Source organism: Urocitellus parryii, chromosome 11 (assembly GCF_045843805.1).
Source record: "Urocitellus parryii isolate mUroPar1 chromosome 11, mUroPar1.hap1, whole genome shotgun sequence".
NCBI lineage: Eukaryota > Metazoa > Chordata > Mammalia > Rodentia > Sciuridae > Urocitellus > Urocitellus parryii.
In genome coordinates, this window is record NC_135541.1 from 110,092,333 (window position 1) to 110,108,705 (window position 16,373).

Genomic DNA, 16,373 nt, shown 5'->3' on the forward strand with positions numbered 1-16,373 from the left:
CAGCTAGAATCTACTGGTTCTCATAATTTTAGCAATGGTAATAAAGAAACCAAACCAAACCTGAGGAATGGTTTAAGAATAATGTGGTGAGCAGTTACAAAGTTAAGTAAAAGCAATCGGGATAATTCTGCTAGTTGCCTTTTCGACACCAGAATCCCTCTAGTGGGGAGGCAGTACCTTGGGAAGACTGATGAGATGTAGACGATCACTGAGCAAGTCTTATGATCCCCATTTTACAGGTCAGAAAATAAAGATGTAGAGAGGCTCAGTTATCTATTCCAAACCATGTAACTAAGAAAGGGTGGCATCTCAATTAAAACCGGGTTGTTTGTCTCGGAGCCCAGATCTTCGCACTGCAGGTACTCGCTGGCTGTCAGTCACCCAGGGACTGAAAGGAACTTTAGATCTCTGGCAGTGTATCCATGCTCATAGTTTACAGAGAAGCAAACTGAATTCCTGAGAAAGTTTTACTGATGTGACACAACCATCCAGCATCATACAGTCTGTAAGTAATCAAACTGTAACTGACTCCAGATACACTGACGCTAAGGCCAGTGCTCTTCTACAAGATGGCATCCCTGGGAACACTGGGCAGGTATGATTGACATATCATCTTATTTAAAGAACTTTATATTAGCATTAAAAGTGGTTTAGCTCTCTGATCTCACTGGATCTGGCTATTGCTTACCACTGTCTTAAAGCTGTGCTCACAAAAGAAGCAATAAACTCCCGCTGGGATAAACCCAAGTTTCTTTTTAATTTGCACTTTTTTATTCTTCTTCAATTTGCATCTGATATTTGTTGACCACCTTCCATTTCCTTGAAACTTTCTCCTTCCTACACTCAATTATTTCCATGTTGCCCACACTTTTTCTTTCCATGATGCTTCTTCAACTGCGTGTTTGCTTTCACTGGCTTGCCACTGCTCACAAATTAAGCTTGAATGTTAAAATGTTTCAAAATTTAAAGAAATGAGAAAACACATGATTATGTACATAATTCAAAAGGCATCAAATAGTATGTAATAAAGAGGAAGTCTCCATTTCACACTACCTCCTGACCTCCAGTCTCTTTCCCCACAGGCAGTCACTGCACCAATCTTTTCAATATAGTTTCAAGGTCATAAAACCTGGATTTTCTGACCTTTCTTTGAAGCAGACCACCAGGCTCCTTGTGCCCATAGGCAAGGAGCATCCCTATCTCTGGAGACAGGGACATAGGAATGAAGAGGCCTAGGTAAGTTTCTCCCAGTTTGTTTCCATCAGCTCATACAGTTGGTCCCACCATACATGCCCAGGGTCCTCCATTCTTCATCAATACCAGCAAGCAAATACATAGGTTGAACCTTTGGGGGTCTTCATTTCCTTATGAACGTCCCATGTCATATAAAACTGAAACTTTGCATGCTTTTCTCTGATAAATCTGTCTTTTGTTATAGGGACCTGAGCCATGGACCTAGGATGGGTAGAGCGAAAGACAGTTTTCCTCTATGATACACATGTATGTATACCTTCTAGCTGGACCTTATCCCTGGGTGTGAGCCAGGAGATTTGAGATCTTGTCACTTCCCCCACACAGTGACATTTTAATGAAGGAGCACATTCATCTTAGGAGTCATTATGAAGAGAAACCTTGCAAGTGCGTCCAATACTGCCACATGTGCTACCCTTATGGCAAGAGATCTGGAGTTGAAATCTTAAGCTGAAATGCAAAGGAAATCAGACCCTATAATGCTGATAGAACATGCCTTGGGTAAATGACAGGGACTCTTGAATGTTGGTGACCATGTTCTGCATGGAGTCCTACAATATTTACAAATGTATTAGAACTGCTGAATGCACGGAGTGCCTTGAGAGCTTTCTAGCTCGGGAGAGGAGGTTCTGAATGGCCACGTGGGCTTCCTCAAAGAGTGTGGCATCACTACATGGAAGCTGAATGCCACCTTGGCAGAAATGTTGTAGAAAAGGAGTCAAACAACAGCTGGAGACCTGGCCAGTAGGACCTTGTCGCCTCTCCAACTCTAGGATTCTGTGACCCTGGCCTTTTTTTTCACGTTTGTTTAGACTGCAAGGAAGAATTACCTTTTTTGTGCTATCTTTTCTTTCCAGCGTTTTTCTGATTCTGTGTTCCTATGTGAAATGAAGAAAAAAAGTATAATTGTTGGGTTGTGGGAGACTCCCCCTTCTCACGAGAACATCATGGAATCCCTTCCCTTTCCCCCTCCTCTCTGAAGGACACCAAGCTGAAGAGCGCCAAATTCAAAGGTTTTCTCAACTAGTCCCCCCTGGACACAGTGTCTGATCACTGTTCCTGAGTCACCCTGCCAATCAGCACCTGCCATGTCACCTATACATCCTTTCGTAGGCCCAAGCTTGTGAGCTCTCGCTCTCTGCCCTCTTCCTCTCTTCCTCTCTTCTTCTCTGCCCTCTTCCTCTTCTTTCTCTCCTCTTTCTGCTCTCTGCCTCTCCTTTCCTTTGGGCAGCCCCCCAATAAAATCTCTTGGTTGAATCTCCATCTCAGGTGCATCACTCACCTTTCAATAATGACAAGGGATTTATACAGCTTACAAACAATAAAAGAAGAACCAGCACTGTATGAAGAGTTAACACCGGGGCCGACAAAGGGCTGTGATTCATCAACATGTTCACCCATGGATGTGACCCTTGTCTTTCCATTTCCTCAATCACTGTATGCCTAACACTAATTAGAAAATATTATTAGCTTACCTCCATTTCTTTCCAAATAAATCTTTACCAAATGTATCCGGTGGACGTTTTACAGTAGAAGCCAACGATTGCTTGAATAAATCAGTTAGATGGGCTGCAACTTTAAAAATACATGCATTGAACATTTATTCCTACTTCTCCATAGTACAACACACAATCAGTAGCCACTTACTAATTTGAGATGTTTTTAAGAAACTATCAAGGATTTACCAAAATTTCCTTGACCAAGCTGTGACATAACAGTAAACCAGACTAGTTCATTGAAGGGTTGTGGTGGCGAACACTCATCTTTTAGTCAAAATGTTAAATGCAGTGATACCTCGTTTTTTTTTTTTTTTCCATATCATTAGGGAATCTGTGTTCCACTCAACTGAATTCGCTCATGTCTAAAATGGCAAACCTGAAAACAAATTAACCATCATACTGAACTACTTTTCTAAACATGGAACTGCTCCCTGAATATAAGGACCTAAATATAATACAATGGTTGTCGGGTAATTTGGGGAGTGATTGTTTTGAGTTTATTCATATAACACGGTCTTGGGGGGATGTCCACAGGAGAATTTAAAAAAAGTTGCCATGCTCCATGATTCTATGAGCTTAGGAAAAATTGACTTATGCAAGGCTAAATATGTTTCGTAAGATTTTTCTGCATCCTTAATTAGTTAATGTACATTGTGACTTTCCAAGAAACTAAGATAATATACAGCATTATCCAAATTGATTTTATCATAAAACTCATTTTTAGTGGAGCCACCGCATAGACTAGCTTTTAGGAATTACCCCAAGTATGCAGGAGGCTGTTTGCCTGTTGGATAAGTTCAAAAAATATATTTAGTTTGTCCCTTGTTATTGGGTGAGTTGTGTGTTTCCTTTTATTTTGCCTGTTCACTTGTTATAAGTGAAGGTTATAAGTTTGAATGCCTGAGGGTAAGTCTGTCAGATAAAGTATAGGGCACCTCATTAAATTTGAATTTCAGATAAATGAAAATTTTTTTTTTAGTTTAAGTATGTCTCAGGCTATATCAGGGACATACTTATACTAAAAAAAATTAACTATTATTTATCTAAAATTTAGTTTTAGTTTTAGTCTTTTGTATTTGTATTCACTAAATCTTATAACTCCACTACAGGGCCAGCCAGTAAAAAAGTGATGGTAAAGTGTAAGGACACAGAGTATTAGGGGTTGTGATGGGTTCTTTTGTGATGGTCATTCTGAAGGGACAGTTGATAATCACCTTCAGCCAAATATAACTGTGTTAATATGATGCTTCAAAGAGAGGAAAAACCTAGATTAACCAGAACACCATTAAAAATACATATATAATCCAACACTGGGGATGATACATGAAGCATGTCTGCCCATGTCTGCTAGTTCACACGGCTGAAAACCACAAACAAAAACCAAAACAAAACCAAATCCACGTAATTCTCCACTGCTTGTTTGCTGTGAACTGCAAAACCATACAACCAGATTTGTTGGAGGTTCAAGATGGAGTATTAGGGGAAGTTTGCTCCATGGTCTGGGATTCAAGCAGTGAGAATACTGCTTGTCAGTGAGGGAGGTGCTTGTGTTCTACTGGGGCACCAAAAGTTCAAAGCAGAGAGACTCCAATGCTGAGCTCACCTCAGTGAAGTAGCAGCACACCTTGCTCCACACACAAACTAAGCAAATTTGTTGGAGTTTGTGTGTAATACACTTTAAATGGGAAGGCCTTCTAAGAGTAAACTGTTCCTGTGTAGACTAGTACAAGGTTTTGGTAATAATTGTATAGTTGTTCAAAAATTCTGTGTACAGGTATGGGGGTGAGTAGTGGATGCTGGTTGTTTCCTTCCTATAATATCTTAGTTATGTTCTAAATAGTTGTGTTTAACATAAAAGTCAAACAAATGTCAATGTGTTTCATTCAATAGGTGAAAATTACAGATGAATTGGAAGCAATTATGGTTTTCAAAGAGCTCTTAATTTGAGCAGAATAAAACATAACACACAAAAAACATTACAACACAATATGGCCAACATGGGAACGTAGGTGAGTGTATGTGAGACTTTGCTATCAAATGAAAGAATAACTAATAACTGTATTTAAGGTTATTCATCTGAAATTGGTAAATATATCACAGAAAAATATTAAATACCAAGTTACCTTCATCAGCATGACTTTTTGTAGTTTCCTCAATTTTAGGGAAAGACTGAAATGAAGACAGAATTACTTGATGATGATTATATTACATACAAAATTCACTTTGTTTAGAAGCATTATTTTTGAGCTCAGATTGATTTGTTATAGAAATCACTATAAAATAATTTTTAATACCAATATAAAATTTGATTTTTGGGTCATTTACATAAACAAATTTATGAAAATAGAAATCATTTTTTAATTTACATAAATTATTTTTTTATTAATCCTTCAGGTTTCATTTATTACTTCAGTCAATGTTTCAATTAATATCTTCAGAGATGTTGATTAGGAAGAACCCAAAATGTATTGGGAAAAATCAACAGATAAAGAATAAGATTTCCACAGAAATAAGGAACTACAAGGAGGAAGGCAAATGCTTTGCAGAAGTGGTAGAAACAGTATACAGCAATTCCTCATGATGTTTGCCTGGAAGGATCTAATACTGAAAAAGTAATAAAAACATTGGTCTATAAAACATGTTCTCACCATAACTAGCTTGAGGAGATCTGCAGCATTGCCCCTCTCCTCCTCAGTTCTGGAATCCTTGACCGTCATTTCCTGTAGCTCATCTTCTTTCTTTAGAATGTGGTTTATGTAGTCCTAAATCAGTAGAATAAAATAAATAGATAAAAATAAGGAATAGGGTAGAGAGAGATACCAACATGGTCAACATCTGCTCCAAATATTACAAAAAGATTAACCATAGATAAATTCACAATGCTTAACAAGCAGTTACTAGTCAAGCAATCTGAAAAGCCTTTTTTTTTTTTTTTAGTAGTTTAATAAGCAAAGACCTACAAGGACCAAGAGAAAAACTTTAAGGATAGGGTAGAACTGCATGGTGAGCTCAGAGATGTCCTCTTTTTATCTCTGTGATTTAGAGCAGATGGGAAGATTTTTCAGGTAAAATCTTTAAGAATCTATCTATAAATGTAAGTTGCTTTGCTCATGCTTTTGCTTCCAAGGGAAGTATAATTTACTTTTTCTGTGAATATTTGATCCATTTTTGCAAATAATGATCCTCCGCTCCATTGCTGGTGCTGGGCATATAGCCATAAACAAAACACATATGATCTCTGTTCTGAGGGAGTTAAGCTATAAAGTCAGATGTTAAGGATATGATCATACACTTAATTATATATTTACAAATTCTTAGACCACCTCCAAAGCAACAATACTTTCCATCCATGGACAAGTACCAGATTAACAGGTGGCTCTTTTTTTCCCCATATGTTGCTAGACTAGTTTTCTGTACAGTAAGAGGACTCTATGTAGCAATCACCTATGAAAGTTTCTTATCTTTTCAGTGTCTTTGGGGCCTCTCTTAATGATTCCTCCACCTTAGGGGAATCATTAAGTATCTGCCTCTCAAAATTCTACTCAGAAGATTGACATTCCATTGCACTAAATAAATATTGGTAGAATTAGGTAATTTCAGGTTCCTCAGGAAGCCAAGAGGAATGATTACCTTGTTCCTAATTCTTTTTTTGGGTCAAATTACCTGGATTATATTACCTTAAGGGAAATCTGCAGCCTCAGTTTCACTTCATCCTTTATAACCTCATGCTGGATGAACTGGCGTATCTGTAGTACATCAGGGACCTTGAGAACAGGTGCTGGGGCACTCATTAGCTGTTGAGACCCAATGCAAAGCCCCTTCCAAATGCGAGTGCCAAAGGGAGGTCCTGGAGTTTTTTTCTGTGAACAAAACAAAGATTCACCAAAGAGATCAGAATATTTTCACAATAGTTTATATATATATATTATATATATAATATATATATATTTGTATATTTGTATATATATATATATATATATATATATATATATATTTGTAGATGGGTACAATACTTTTCTTTTATTCATTTTTATTCATTTATTTTTATGTGGTGCTGAGGATTGAGCCCAGTGCCTCACATGTGCTAGCAGGAGCTCTACCTTAGCCCAACAATAGTTGTTGTTGTTGTTGTTTTTTTTAACTGAGTAATTATCTAGATGTTACACCAGGAACCGCTTGTTAGAAATATGAAGGTGAAAATAAAATAAAATAAAATAAAAAAACAAAAAAAACCCTTCTTTCTACAAATAAAAAAGAAACTGATAATAGAACAGGGCAAGGCTTCCTCTTTATGTGTGTTTCCCCAAATCTGGCTATTTAAAAATCCTGTTGCATGGGTCCCACTGAGTAGCATTCAGTCCTGAGCAGTACTGGACAGGGGAATGCAACAGTGGCCTAGCTCATGACGAACGGATGTTATCTCCTTAATACCCTCAGGGAACCCAAGACACTCAGAATCTTTGACTTTCTGGTTCTGTGTTCATTTTGTACTAGAAGGAGAGAGAAACTGGGCCAGAGACATGGGGCATTTTGAGCTCACTCCGAATTAGGCATGACTTCAGTCTGCTCAGGACTTTTTGAGAAGAAATGTCTACCTTAAACTCCTCTCTATGTGCTCCCGGTGACTCACCTCCAGGAGCCGTGTGCCTCAAGGGAGCCTGTTGCGTGTCATTTTAAAAGGCCTAGCTAGTGGCAACCACTCAGAACCTGAGGTTCTTAGTGTAAGAAGTTTCAGAGGAAGAGAATAAACTTCTTTAATAATCCCAGATGCGGTGTATTATTTATCACAACATAGTACTTTCAACTTGGATATAGCCTTGGTGAGATGTTTCGTGTGAATTTTTCATTTTCAGAGAAGGAAACTTAGGTGCAGTGTGATCTGTCTCAAATCTCACACAAATAAGAAGTAGAAACAGAGCCTGAATTCATGGTCACCTTTATCACATCATGTTGATTAGTCACCAAGTTAAATGATAGAGGGAAAAAGCCTTTGTTATCTGAAATACCAATCACCTGTATCCTTGCTGGTGTAAGATTGAGTGCAGGACAGCAACAATCACAACCCCAAGACATTATCCTCCTTTTTTGACACTAGTGTCCTGTTCTGATCATATTAGCAGTATGTTCATTGATTTAATAACTTAAAACCTTACAATAATGCTGGATACATTTCATAAATTGTTTGGAAAATTAAATGGAAAAACTTGCAAGATGCAAGACTTCATAATTCTTGTCAAATATTTTCTTTCATTTTTAAAATTTTTTAATTACACACCTTTTTCTTTCACTCTTAAAAAAAAATCCAAAACCTTAGGTGAAGTTCTTTAATCTGACACAATCACAGTATTTACTTTCTAACACTACAATTGCAAAATCCATGTATATTCCTTTACATTATTCTTACCTGCTTGGGTTGTGCATTTTTAATATATGAAGGGGGAAATGGGATGTGTGGAAGGCCAAAAATTCTGTGTTAAAACTAACAAGTAAGCAGTGACAGGAGGGAATGGCATAATACCAGTAACTGCACCACAGGAGAGGTGTTAGAGGTTATTCAGAAAGGATATTCTGATATTGTAGGAAGATGCTCAAGTGTGCAATATAGGATAAAAGAAATAAAACCAAAATTAGCAAGTCAGATGTATTTCTCTAAAGTTCTATTGCCACATCTTCAAGTGTCAAAAGCCCTCAAATAAAAAACCTCATGAAGATATTAGCAATTTACTGGAGGATGAAAGGTATGATTATGTGAAAGAAGACCTGAGATTATGGTCCACTGATAGAAGGACATGCAAATAAAGTGAGTTGTGCGGAACATGAATACCTCGACTGCGGGGAAGGTCTCCCATGACCTTGACTGGAGATTAGGAGGAACGATTGTACTTAATTCCTTTTTTATTAGCCACAGTGAAGCTTCATGAAAAGGACGAAGGACTGTGATACTCAGAGAACCTGGTTCAAAGAGAGTCATCAAAAGATTATAAGATTATTTCTGCATCCAAATTATTCTGATAAATTCAACAGATATCAACTAAATCCAACAAACACTTTTTAAAATTTAACTCAGGGGTGCTTAACCACTGAGTCATACCCCTAGTCCCCCCCCCCCCCATTTTTTTTTTAAATTTTGAGTCAGGTTCTTACTAAGTTGCTTAGGACCTCGCTAAGTTGCTAAGGCTGGCCTTGAATTTGTGATCCTCCTGCTTCAGCCTCCCAAGCTACTGAGATTGCAGGCATGTACCACTGCACCTGGATCAACACACTTTTGAACTGCCTTCTACACAAAAATTTTAGTGAGGCACTGTGATTATGCTTAAGGACCTAACAATCTAGCAAGACGAGGAGGCTGTTAGTCACCATAACACCTAGAAACTTAACTTAGAGCACCTAGAAGTATTCCCTAATGCCTCACTGTCTCTTGATAAACATATCCAATTACTGACAGTTCCACCAACAAACTTCCTTGAGTTGATCCACTTCTGCCCTCTCCACAGACCCTACATTAGGTCATGTGCCTCAGAACCATCCTGTTCTGGACTATAGGAACAACTAGCCTTTCTACCCATGTGCATCCTAAGTGACCCTCTCCTGCAGTCAGCATGACTGGCTATGTTTGTCCATAATTAAAATAATTCTTTGACTTTCATGGCTCCTGAAATAAAATGGTTATATTTTTTTGTCCCCTGCCTCAACTTGCACCATTCGATCTCTGTGCTCTAGTCACATTGGCCTTTTTGTTCACCCTGTTATACAATGTGTCATGATTCTTTCTTTGTGTTCTCTTTTCTAAAAAACTTCCCCCTCCTGCCTGAAGTAACCCTACTCATCCACTAGCTCTCGACTCAAGGGTCTTCAGGGAAGATTTCTATACTGCATCAGGTTCCTCCATTAGATGCTGTCATTAAACAACGTTCCTTTCTTTCATAAACTTCAGCCCAATTTATACTGATATGGTTATCTGTATTACTGTGTGAACAATGCCCATCTCTTCCATTAAAATATAAGCTCTGTTGGAAACAGGTTCCATAGCTCACCATTGTATTCCTAGCACTCAGGTGGTATGTGGCTCCTGACAGGTTGCCAAGTGATGCTAGTTGAATAAATGAGTAACAGAGAAATCTGAGACGAATTCTAATTCTCACACAGTTCCACATATGTACTGCATCATCAATTAGAGACCCCTACTCTCCATAATCACAACAGACAAGGCATATTACATTATGTACACCTGCAACAATATACTAACATATAAATGCCTAATGAGGATGGCTTATGTAACATCTCACATTGGCATTCTAACTCACACATAAAACATATTCTTTTCTTTCACTCAACTCCACCAAATCAAACCTTCCCAATGAACTCCCAGAATGAACTTATAAGAGACATTTCATTTTTCTTGGTGTTTCCTTACCAGGATGAAATGAACTCATAAACAGGAGCACAGGCATATAACTAAACATACATACAGTTTTGCTTACAGAAGAGGAATCTGGACTCAGTTTGCATAGGTCAATGCTCAGATATAGCAAAACAGCAAAAGAAACTCAAAGAGCTACATAAATAGTTGACATGGCCAGGTCGAAAGTGCAGTAGAAAGTGAGCAAAGGGGAAATAGTGGAGAGGCTGGCATGGAATGGAGGGAGAGTGCGAGGAGAGCAGAAGGGGGCACCAGACATGTGGCTTCTCTACCTGGCTGTTCCTGCACAGGCTCTTGTAGAACCACAGCAGTTGATTCTCCGTAGGCCAAAGACAAGTATTCTTCTATGTCACTGTCACGAAGAAGTTCCGTTCCTGACCCATCAGCATAGATAACAAAAAATCTGTTTGAAGAGGTAAAAATGTAATCATGAAATATTCAGTTAAAGACTTCTTCAGTAAGAAATTGAGACTAAAAGCTGTGGAACTATTAGTATTAGCTTTTTACCTGGGAACATGTTCACCATAGATTTGCAGAAAGTTCTTTTCAAAGTTAATAGATGATAAACTATCATATCCCTCAGTTTCTACATTTAAATCATCTTCCGATTTTTTTTCAGGTAACAAAGTTGACACAGTGCCGTCAGCCATGACCTAAGACACAAAGCATATCAGCAACGAACAGGAAAAAATGACAAGCTCATATTTCTGCTGATCCAGTGTGAGAAAGAAGGTGATCTTTTGGTATACTCAGAAAATCAGGTATATTTATTTATAAGGGATTCTTCATTTAAGTATAGATTTTATTAATAAAAATGAAAACACAACAGCAGGGTTCTTATAAACCACACCTAGAATGTGAAAACAATCTGGAATGCATTTAGAGGAAAGTTAATAGATTTGGGAGGTCCTAAAAGGAAATCTTATCCTGAGAGGACTTGTTCAAAGAATAGAGAATTTGAAAAGGTGTGTGATGGTTGTATTGAAATAGTGAAGAGGCCCATTGCATGAGGAAGCTCACATGCTGAGATTCCGGAATGAGGGCACAAGGGAAGATACGCAGGGCAGCAGGTCTACTGTCAAAATGGGAAACTGCACTGGTGCTGTTGTTGCTATCTGCAGCTGGCATGCATCTCTCCCTCAAGGAATGTGGTTCAGGCTCACAGACCACTGAAGGGACTGCCCAAGAGGAGTGTCAACGCTTTGAGACATGCTTGCCCTGGGCAAGCCACACACTTCAGCCTGGAAGGGTTTGGCTTTACATTTCCATCTTCTCTTATTATTCTTCTTATTATTTTTGTTAGTTGAAATTTGTCAATTTGAACTCATGTTGGAAGAGTCTCAGTATTCTAGCAAAGAAAAAATAAACTTAATCAGGGCTTCTCTGCCTATCAAAACAAAGTTAGGGACACCATGATGTAAGTCCAAATCTAAAAAATAACTTGAGAGCTCCACATGGTCTGGCGACCCGGAGAGAGGCCTGCCCCAGCACCCCACAGCTTGGTGACCTGGAGAGAGGCCCACCTCATGTCCACACTCATAATTGAGGTTCTTTATCCACCAATGCATGGTTTCACAGCCCAACATCAGGGTACATATAGTCTTGAGGCTGCAGCCACCTCAAACTGAGACATCACTGCTTCTATCAAGGAACAACAATAAGGACCTGGTAAGATGTCACCAAGTTCCCTATGGGCCTGGATGCACCAGAGGTATCTCTACTAGGGGTGCTAATGGTTATCCTGTTGCTGAGGTAACAGGAAGTCTTGCATGGGGTTGCCTGTCTCTTGTTTCTCCTACTAACAGTCAACTTATGATTACTTTTTCACTAGTCATATAATCTAATACCTCTATGTTATCACATCCTACCTCATAAACATTTCAGCCAAAACCCGTCCCCCTTTCTACCATTAGAATCTATAAACCACTACACAAATATATTGACTATATGGTAAAGACCACTAAACTCTTCATTTTTGATTATAGTGACAAAACTGTAAATGTAAAAATAGAAGCTAACTGATCTATGGCTGCATGTTGGATACATTGAGTGCTATATTATTATCTCCCCTTTATAGGTGAGGTATTGGTAACCTGTAGGCACACTATAAGACAATAGGGCAGAAGCTTCAATACCTCGGATCTACACATAGACATCAAGAAAAAAACAAAGGAGGAAAGTGCCCCAAACAAACCAAGATACTACAACAATAGAATCCATAGATGGTGCACCAGATGAAATGTCAGTGAAGGCGTTCAGAGTATACATAACTAAAATGACCTGGGAATTAAAAAATGACCCAAGTGAGCAGATATAAGCAAAAATCCATCATTCCAACAAGGAGATAAGAGAACAATTATGGGCAACCACCAATCACACCAACAAAGATATAAGAGAGAAAAATACAGGTTGTAAGAGATTACTTCAAGAAAGAGAAAGAGATTCTGAAAAAAAAACCCTAGAAATTCTTGAAATGAAAAAAATAATAAACCAAATAAAAAAACTCAATAGAAAGCATCACCAACAGATCAGTTCACTTGGAAGAAAGGACCTCAGACAATGAAGACAAAATACACAATGTTTAAAATAAAGTTGATCTCACAGTGAAGATGGTAAGAAACCATAAACAGAATATCCAAAAATTATTGCATACCATCAAAAGACCAAATTTAACATTTACTGGGACAGTGGAACGTTAAGAGATTCAAACCAAAGTAATGCAAAATCTCTTCAAAGAAATAATATCAGAAAATTTCCCAAGCATGAAGATTGGATTGGAAAAAAATCAAATAAAAGAGGCCTATAGGAAAATAAACGTACAAAATTACAACAGATTTACACCAAGACACATTAAAATGAAAATGCCTAGCATACAGAATAAGAATAAAATTTTAAAGGCCTCAAGAGAGAAAAAATCAGATTACATATAAAGGAAGACCAATTCGGATCTCAGCAGATTTTTCAACCCAGATCCTCAAAGCCACGAGATCCTGGAACAACATATACTAAGATCTAAAAGATAATGGATGACAACTAAGAATCTTTATATTCAGCAAAATGAAGCTTCATATTTGATGATGAAATAAAAACCTTCCATGATAAACAAAAGCTAAAAGAATTTACACCAAGAAAGCCTGCACTACAGAATATTCTTAGCAAAATATTCCATGAGGAGTAAATAAAAAACAACAATGAAAATCTGCAAAGAGAAGAACTACAATAAGGGAAAAGCTAACCAAAGGAGAAACCAAGTCAAGTTAAATACCAAAAATAAACAAAAATGACTGGAAATACAAATCATGTCTCAATAATAACCCTGAATGTTAATGGCTTAAACTCACCAATCAAAAGACATAGGCTGGTAGATTGGATTAAAAAAGAAGACCCAACAGTATGCTTCCTTCAAGAGACTCATCTTACAGCAAAAGACACAGACTGAAGGTGAAATATTGGGATAAAATATACTATTCACATGGGCTGCGTAAACAAGCAGGGGTTTCCATCCTTGTATCAAATAAAGTAGACTTCAAGTTAAAGTTAATCAAAAGGGATAAAGATGGACATTTCATACAGCTTAAGGGAATCATTCATCAACAAGACATAACAGTTATAAATATATGTGCCCCAAATAATGGAGCATCTATATTTATCAATCAAACTCTTCTCAAGTTCAAGAGTCAAACAGACCACAACACAATAAATCTGGGTGACTTTAACACACCTCTTTCACCACTGGATAGATCTTCCAAACAAAAGCTAAACAAAGAAACCATAGAACTCAATAGTACAACCAATAACTTAGACTTAACTGACATATATAGAGTATATTATTTATCAACAAGCAAATATATTTTCTTCTCAGCAGCACATGGATCCTTCTCTAAAATAGAACATACATTATGCCACAAAGCAAATCTTAGTATAATACAAAAAAGTAGAGATACTACCCTGCATTTTTTCAGAGTATATGGAACAAAATTAGAAATCAATGATAAAATAAAAGCTACTCCAACACCTGGAGACGACATAATATGCTACTGAATGAACCATTAGTTGTAAAAGACATCAAGGAGGAGATTAAAAATTCTCAGAGGTAAATGAGAACACTGATACAACATATTGAAATCTCTGGGACACTATGAAGGCAGTTCTAAGAGGAAATTTCATTGCATGGAGTTCATTCATTCAAAGAAGAAAAAGTCAACAAATAAATGATCTAATATTACATCTCAAAACCCTAGAAAAAGAAGAACAAATCAACCCCAAAGCAGTAGAAGACAGGAAATAATAAAAATCAGAGCTGAAATCAGTGAAACTGAAACAAAAGAAACAATTGTAAAAACTGACCAAACAAAAAGTTGGTTTTTAAAAAATAAATAAATAAAATTGACAAACACTTAGCCTTGCTAACAAAGAGAAGGAGAGAGAAAACTCAAATTACTAACATACATGATGAAAAAGGAAATATCACAATAGACACTACAGAAATACAGAATACAATTAAAAATTATTTTGAAAACTTGTACTCCAATAAAATAGAAAATATCAAAGGCATCAACAAACTTCTAGAGTCATATGATTTGCCCAAATTGAATCAAGATGATATACACAATTTAAACTGATCAATTTCAAGCGATGGAATAGAAGATGCCATCAGAAGTCTACCTACCAAGAAAAGACCAAGACCGGATGGATACACACCCGAGTTCTACAAGACCTTTAAAGAAGAACTAATACCAATACTCTTCAATTCATTTCAGGAAACAGAAAGAGGCAATACATCCAAACTCATTCTATGAGGCCAATATCCCCTGATTCCAAAACCCAGCAAAGATATATTAAAAAAAAAACTTCAGACCATAGATGCAAAAATTCTCAACAAAATTCTGGCAAATCGAATACAAAAATATATCAAAAATATCATGCATGATCAACTGGGTGTCATCCCAGGGATGCAAGTTTGGTTCAACATATGGAAATCAATAAGTGTAATTCATCACATCAATATACTTAAAGATAAGAATCATATGATTATCTCAATAGATGAAGAGAAAGCATTTGACAAAATACAGCACCGCTTTATGTTCAAAACACTAGAAAAACTATGGATATCAGGAACATATCTCAACATCTTAAAGGCTATCTTGTGCTAAACCCAAGGCAACCATCATTCTAAATGGAGAGAAACTGAAGACATTCCCTCTAAAAACTGGAACAAGACAGGGATGCCCTCTTTCACCACTTCTATTTAACATAGTTCTTGAAACACTGGCCAGAGCAATTAGAGGAAAGAAACTAAAGGGATACAAATAGAAAAAGAAGAACTCAAATTATCACTATTTGCTGACCCAAAAAATACCTAGGAGACTCAAAAAATTCCACCATAAATCTTCTGGAACTAATAAATGAATTGAGCAAAGTAGCAGGATATAAAATCAACACCCATAATTCAAAGGCTTTTCTGTACATCAGTGACAAATCCGCTCAAAGAAAAACTAGGAAAATCACCCCATTTACACTAGCCTCAAAAAAAGAAAAAACTTGGGTATAACTTAATGAAAGAGGTGAAAGATCTCTACAATGAAAACTACAGAACACTAAAGAAAGAAATTAAAGAAGAACTTAGAAGATGATAAGATCTAACTTGTTCTTGAATAGGCAGAATTAATATTGTCAAAATGACCATATTACCAAAAGCACTATATAGATTCAATGCAATCCCAATTAAAATCCAATCCCAATGACATTCCTCATAGAAATAGAAAAATCAACCATGAAATTCATCTGGAAAAGTAAGCGACCCAGAATAGCCAAAGCAATCCTCATCAAGAAGAGTAAAGCTGGTGGCATTACTATTCCAGATCTTAAACTATAGTATAGAGCAATAGTACCCAAAGCAGCATGGTATTGGTAACAAAATAGACCCATAGACCAATGGTACAGAATAGAGAACACAGAGACAAACCCACATAATTGCAGTTATCTCATATTAGACAAAGGTGCCAAAAACATATATTGGAGAAAAGATAGTCTCTTCAACAAATGGTGCGGGGAAAACTGGAAATCCACGTAACAAAATGAAATTAAACTGCTATCTCTCATCATGCACAAAACTCAACTCAAAGTGGATCAAGGGCCTAGGAATTAAACCAGAGACCTTGCGCCTAATGGAAGAAAAAGCAGGTCCAAATTTCCATCATATC

At 37.1% G+C, this 16,373-nt stretch overlaps 1 protein-coding gene across 1 annotated transcript in view; it reads right to left on the bottom strand.

Moving 5' to 3' along the window:
* Spag17 (sperm associated antigen 17) overlaps positions 1–16,373 on the bottom strand; it is a 193,264-nt gene that overhangs the window by 22,208 nt on the left and 154,683 nt on the right. Inside the window, exons 34-41 of the mRNA XM_026407282.2 lie at positions 10,678–10,823; positions 10,443–10,573; positions 8,575–8,702; positions 6,428–6,610; positions 5,399–5,512; positions 4,874–4,919; positions 2,727–2,826; positions 2,082–2,129 (exon numbers count right to left, since the gene is read on the bottom strand). Of these exons, the coding sequence (XP_026263067.2) occupies positions 2,082–2,129; positions 2,727–2,826; positions 4,874–4,919; positions 5,399–5,512; positions 6,428–6,610; positions 8,575–8,702; positions 10,443–10,573; positions 10,678–10,823 (896 nt within the window). The remainder of the gene's footprint in view (positions 1–2,081; positions 2,130–2,726; positions 2,827–4,873; positions 4,920–5,398; positions 5,513–6,427; positions 6,611–8,574; positions 8,703–10,442; positions 10,574–10,677; positions 10,824–16,373) is intronic.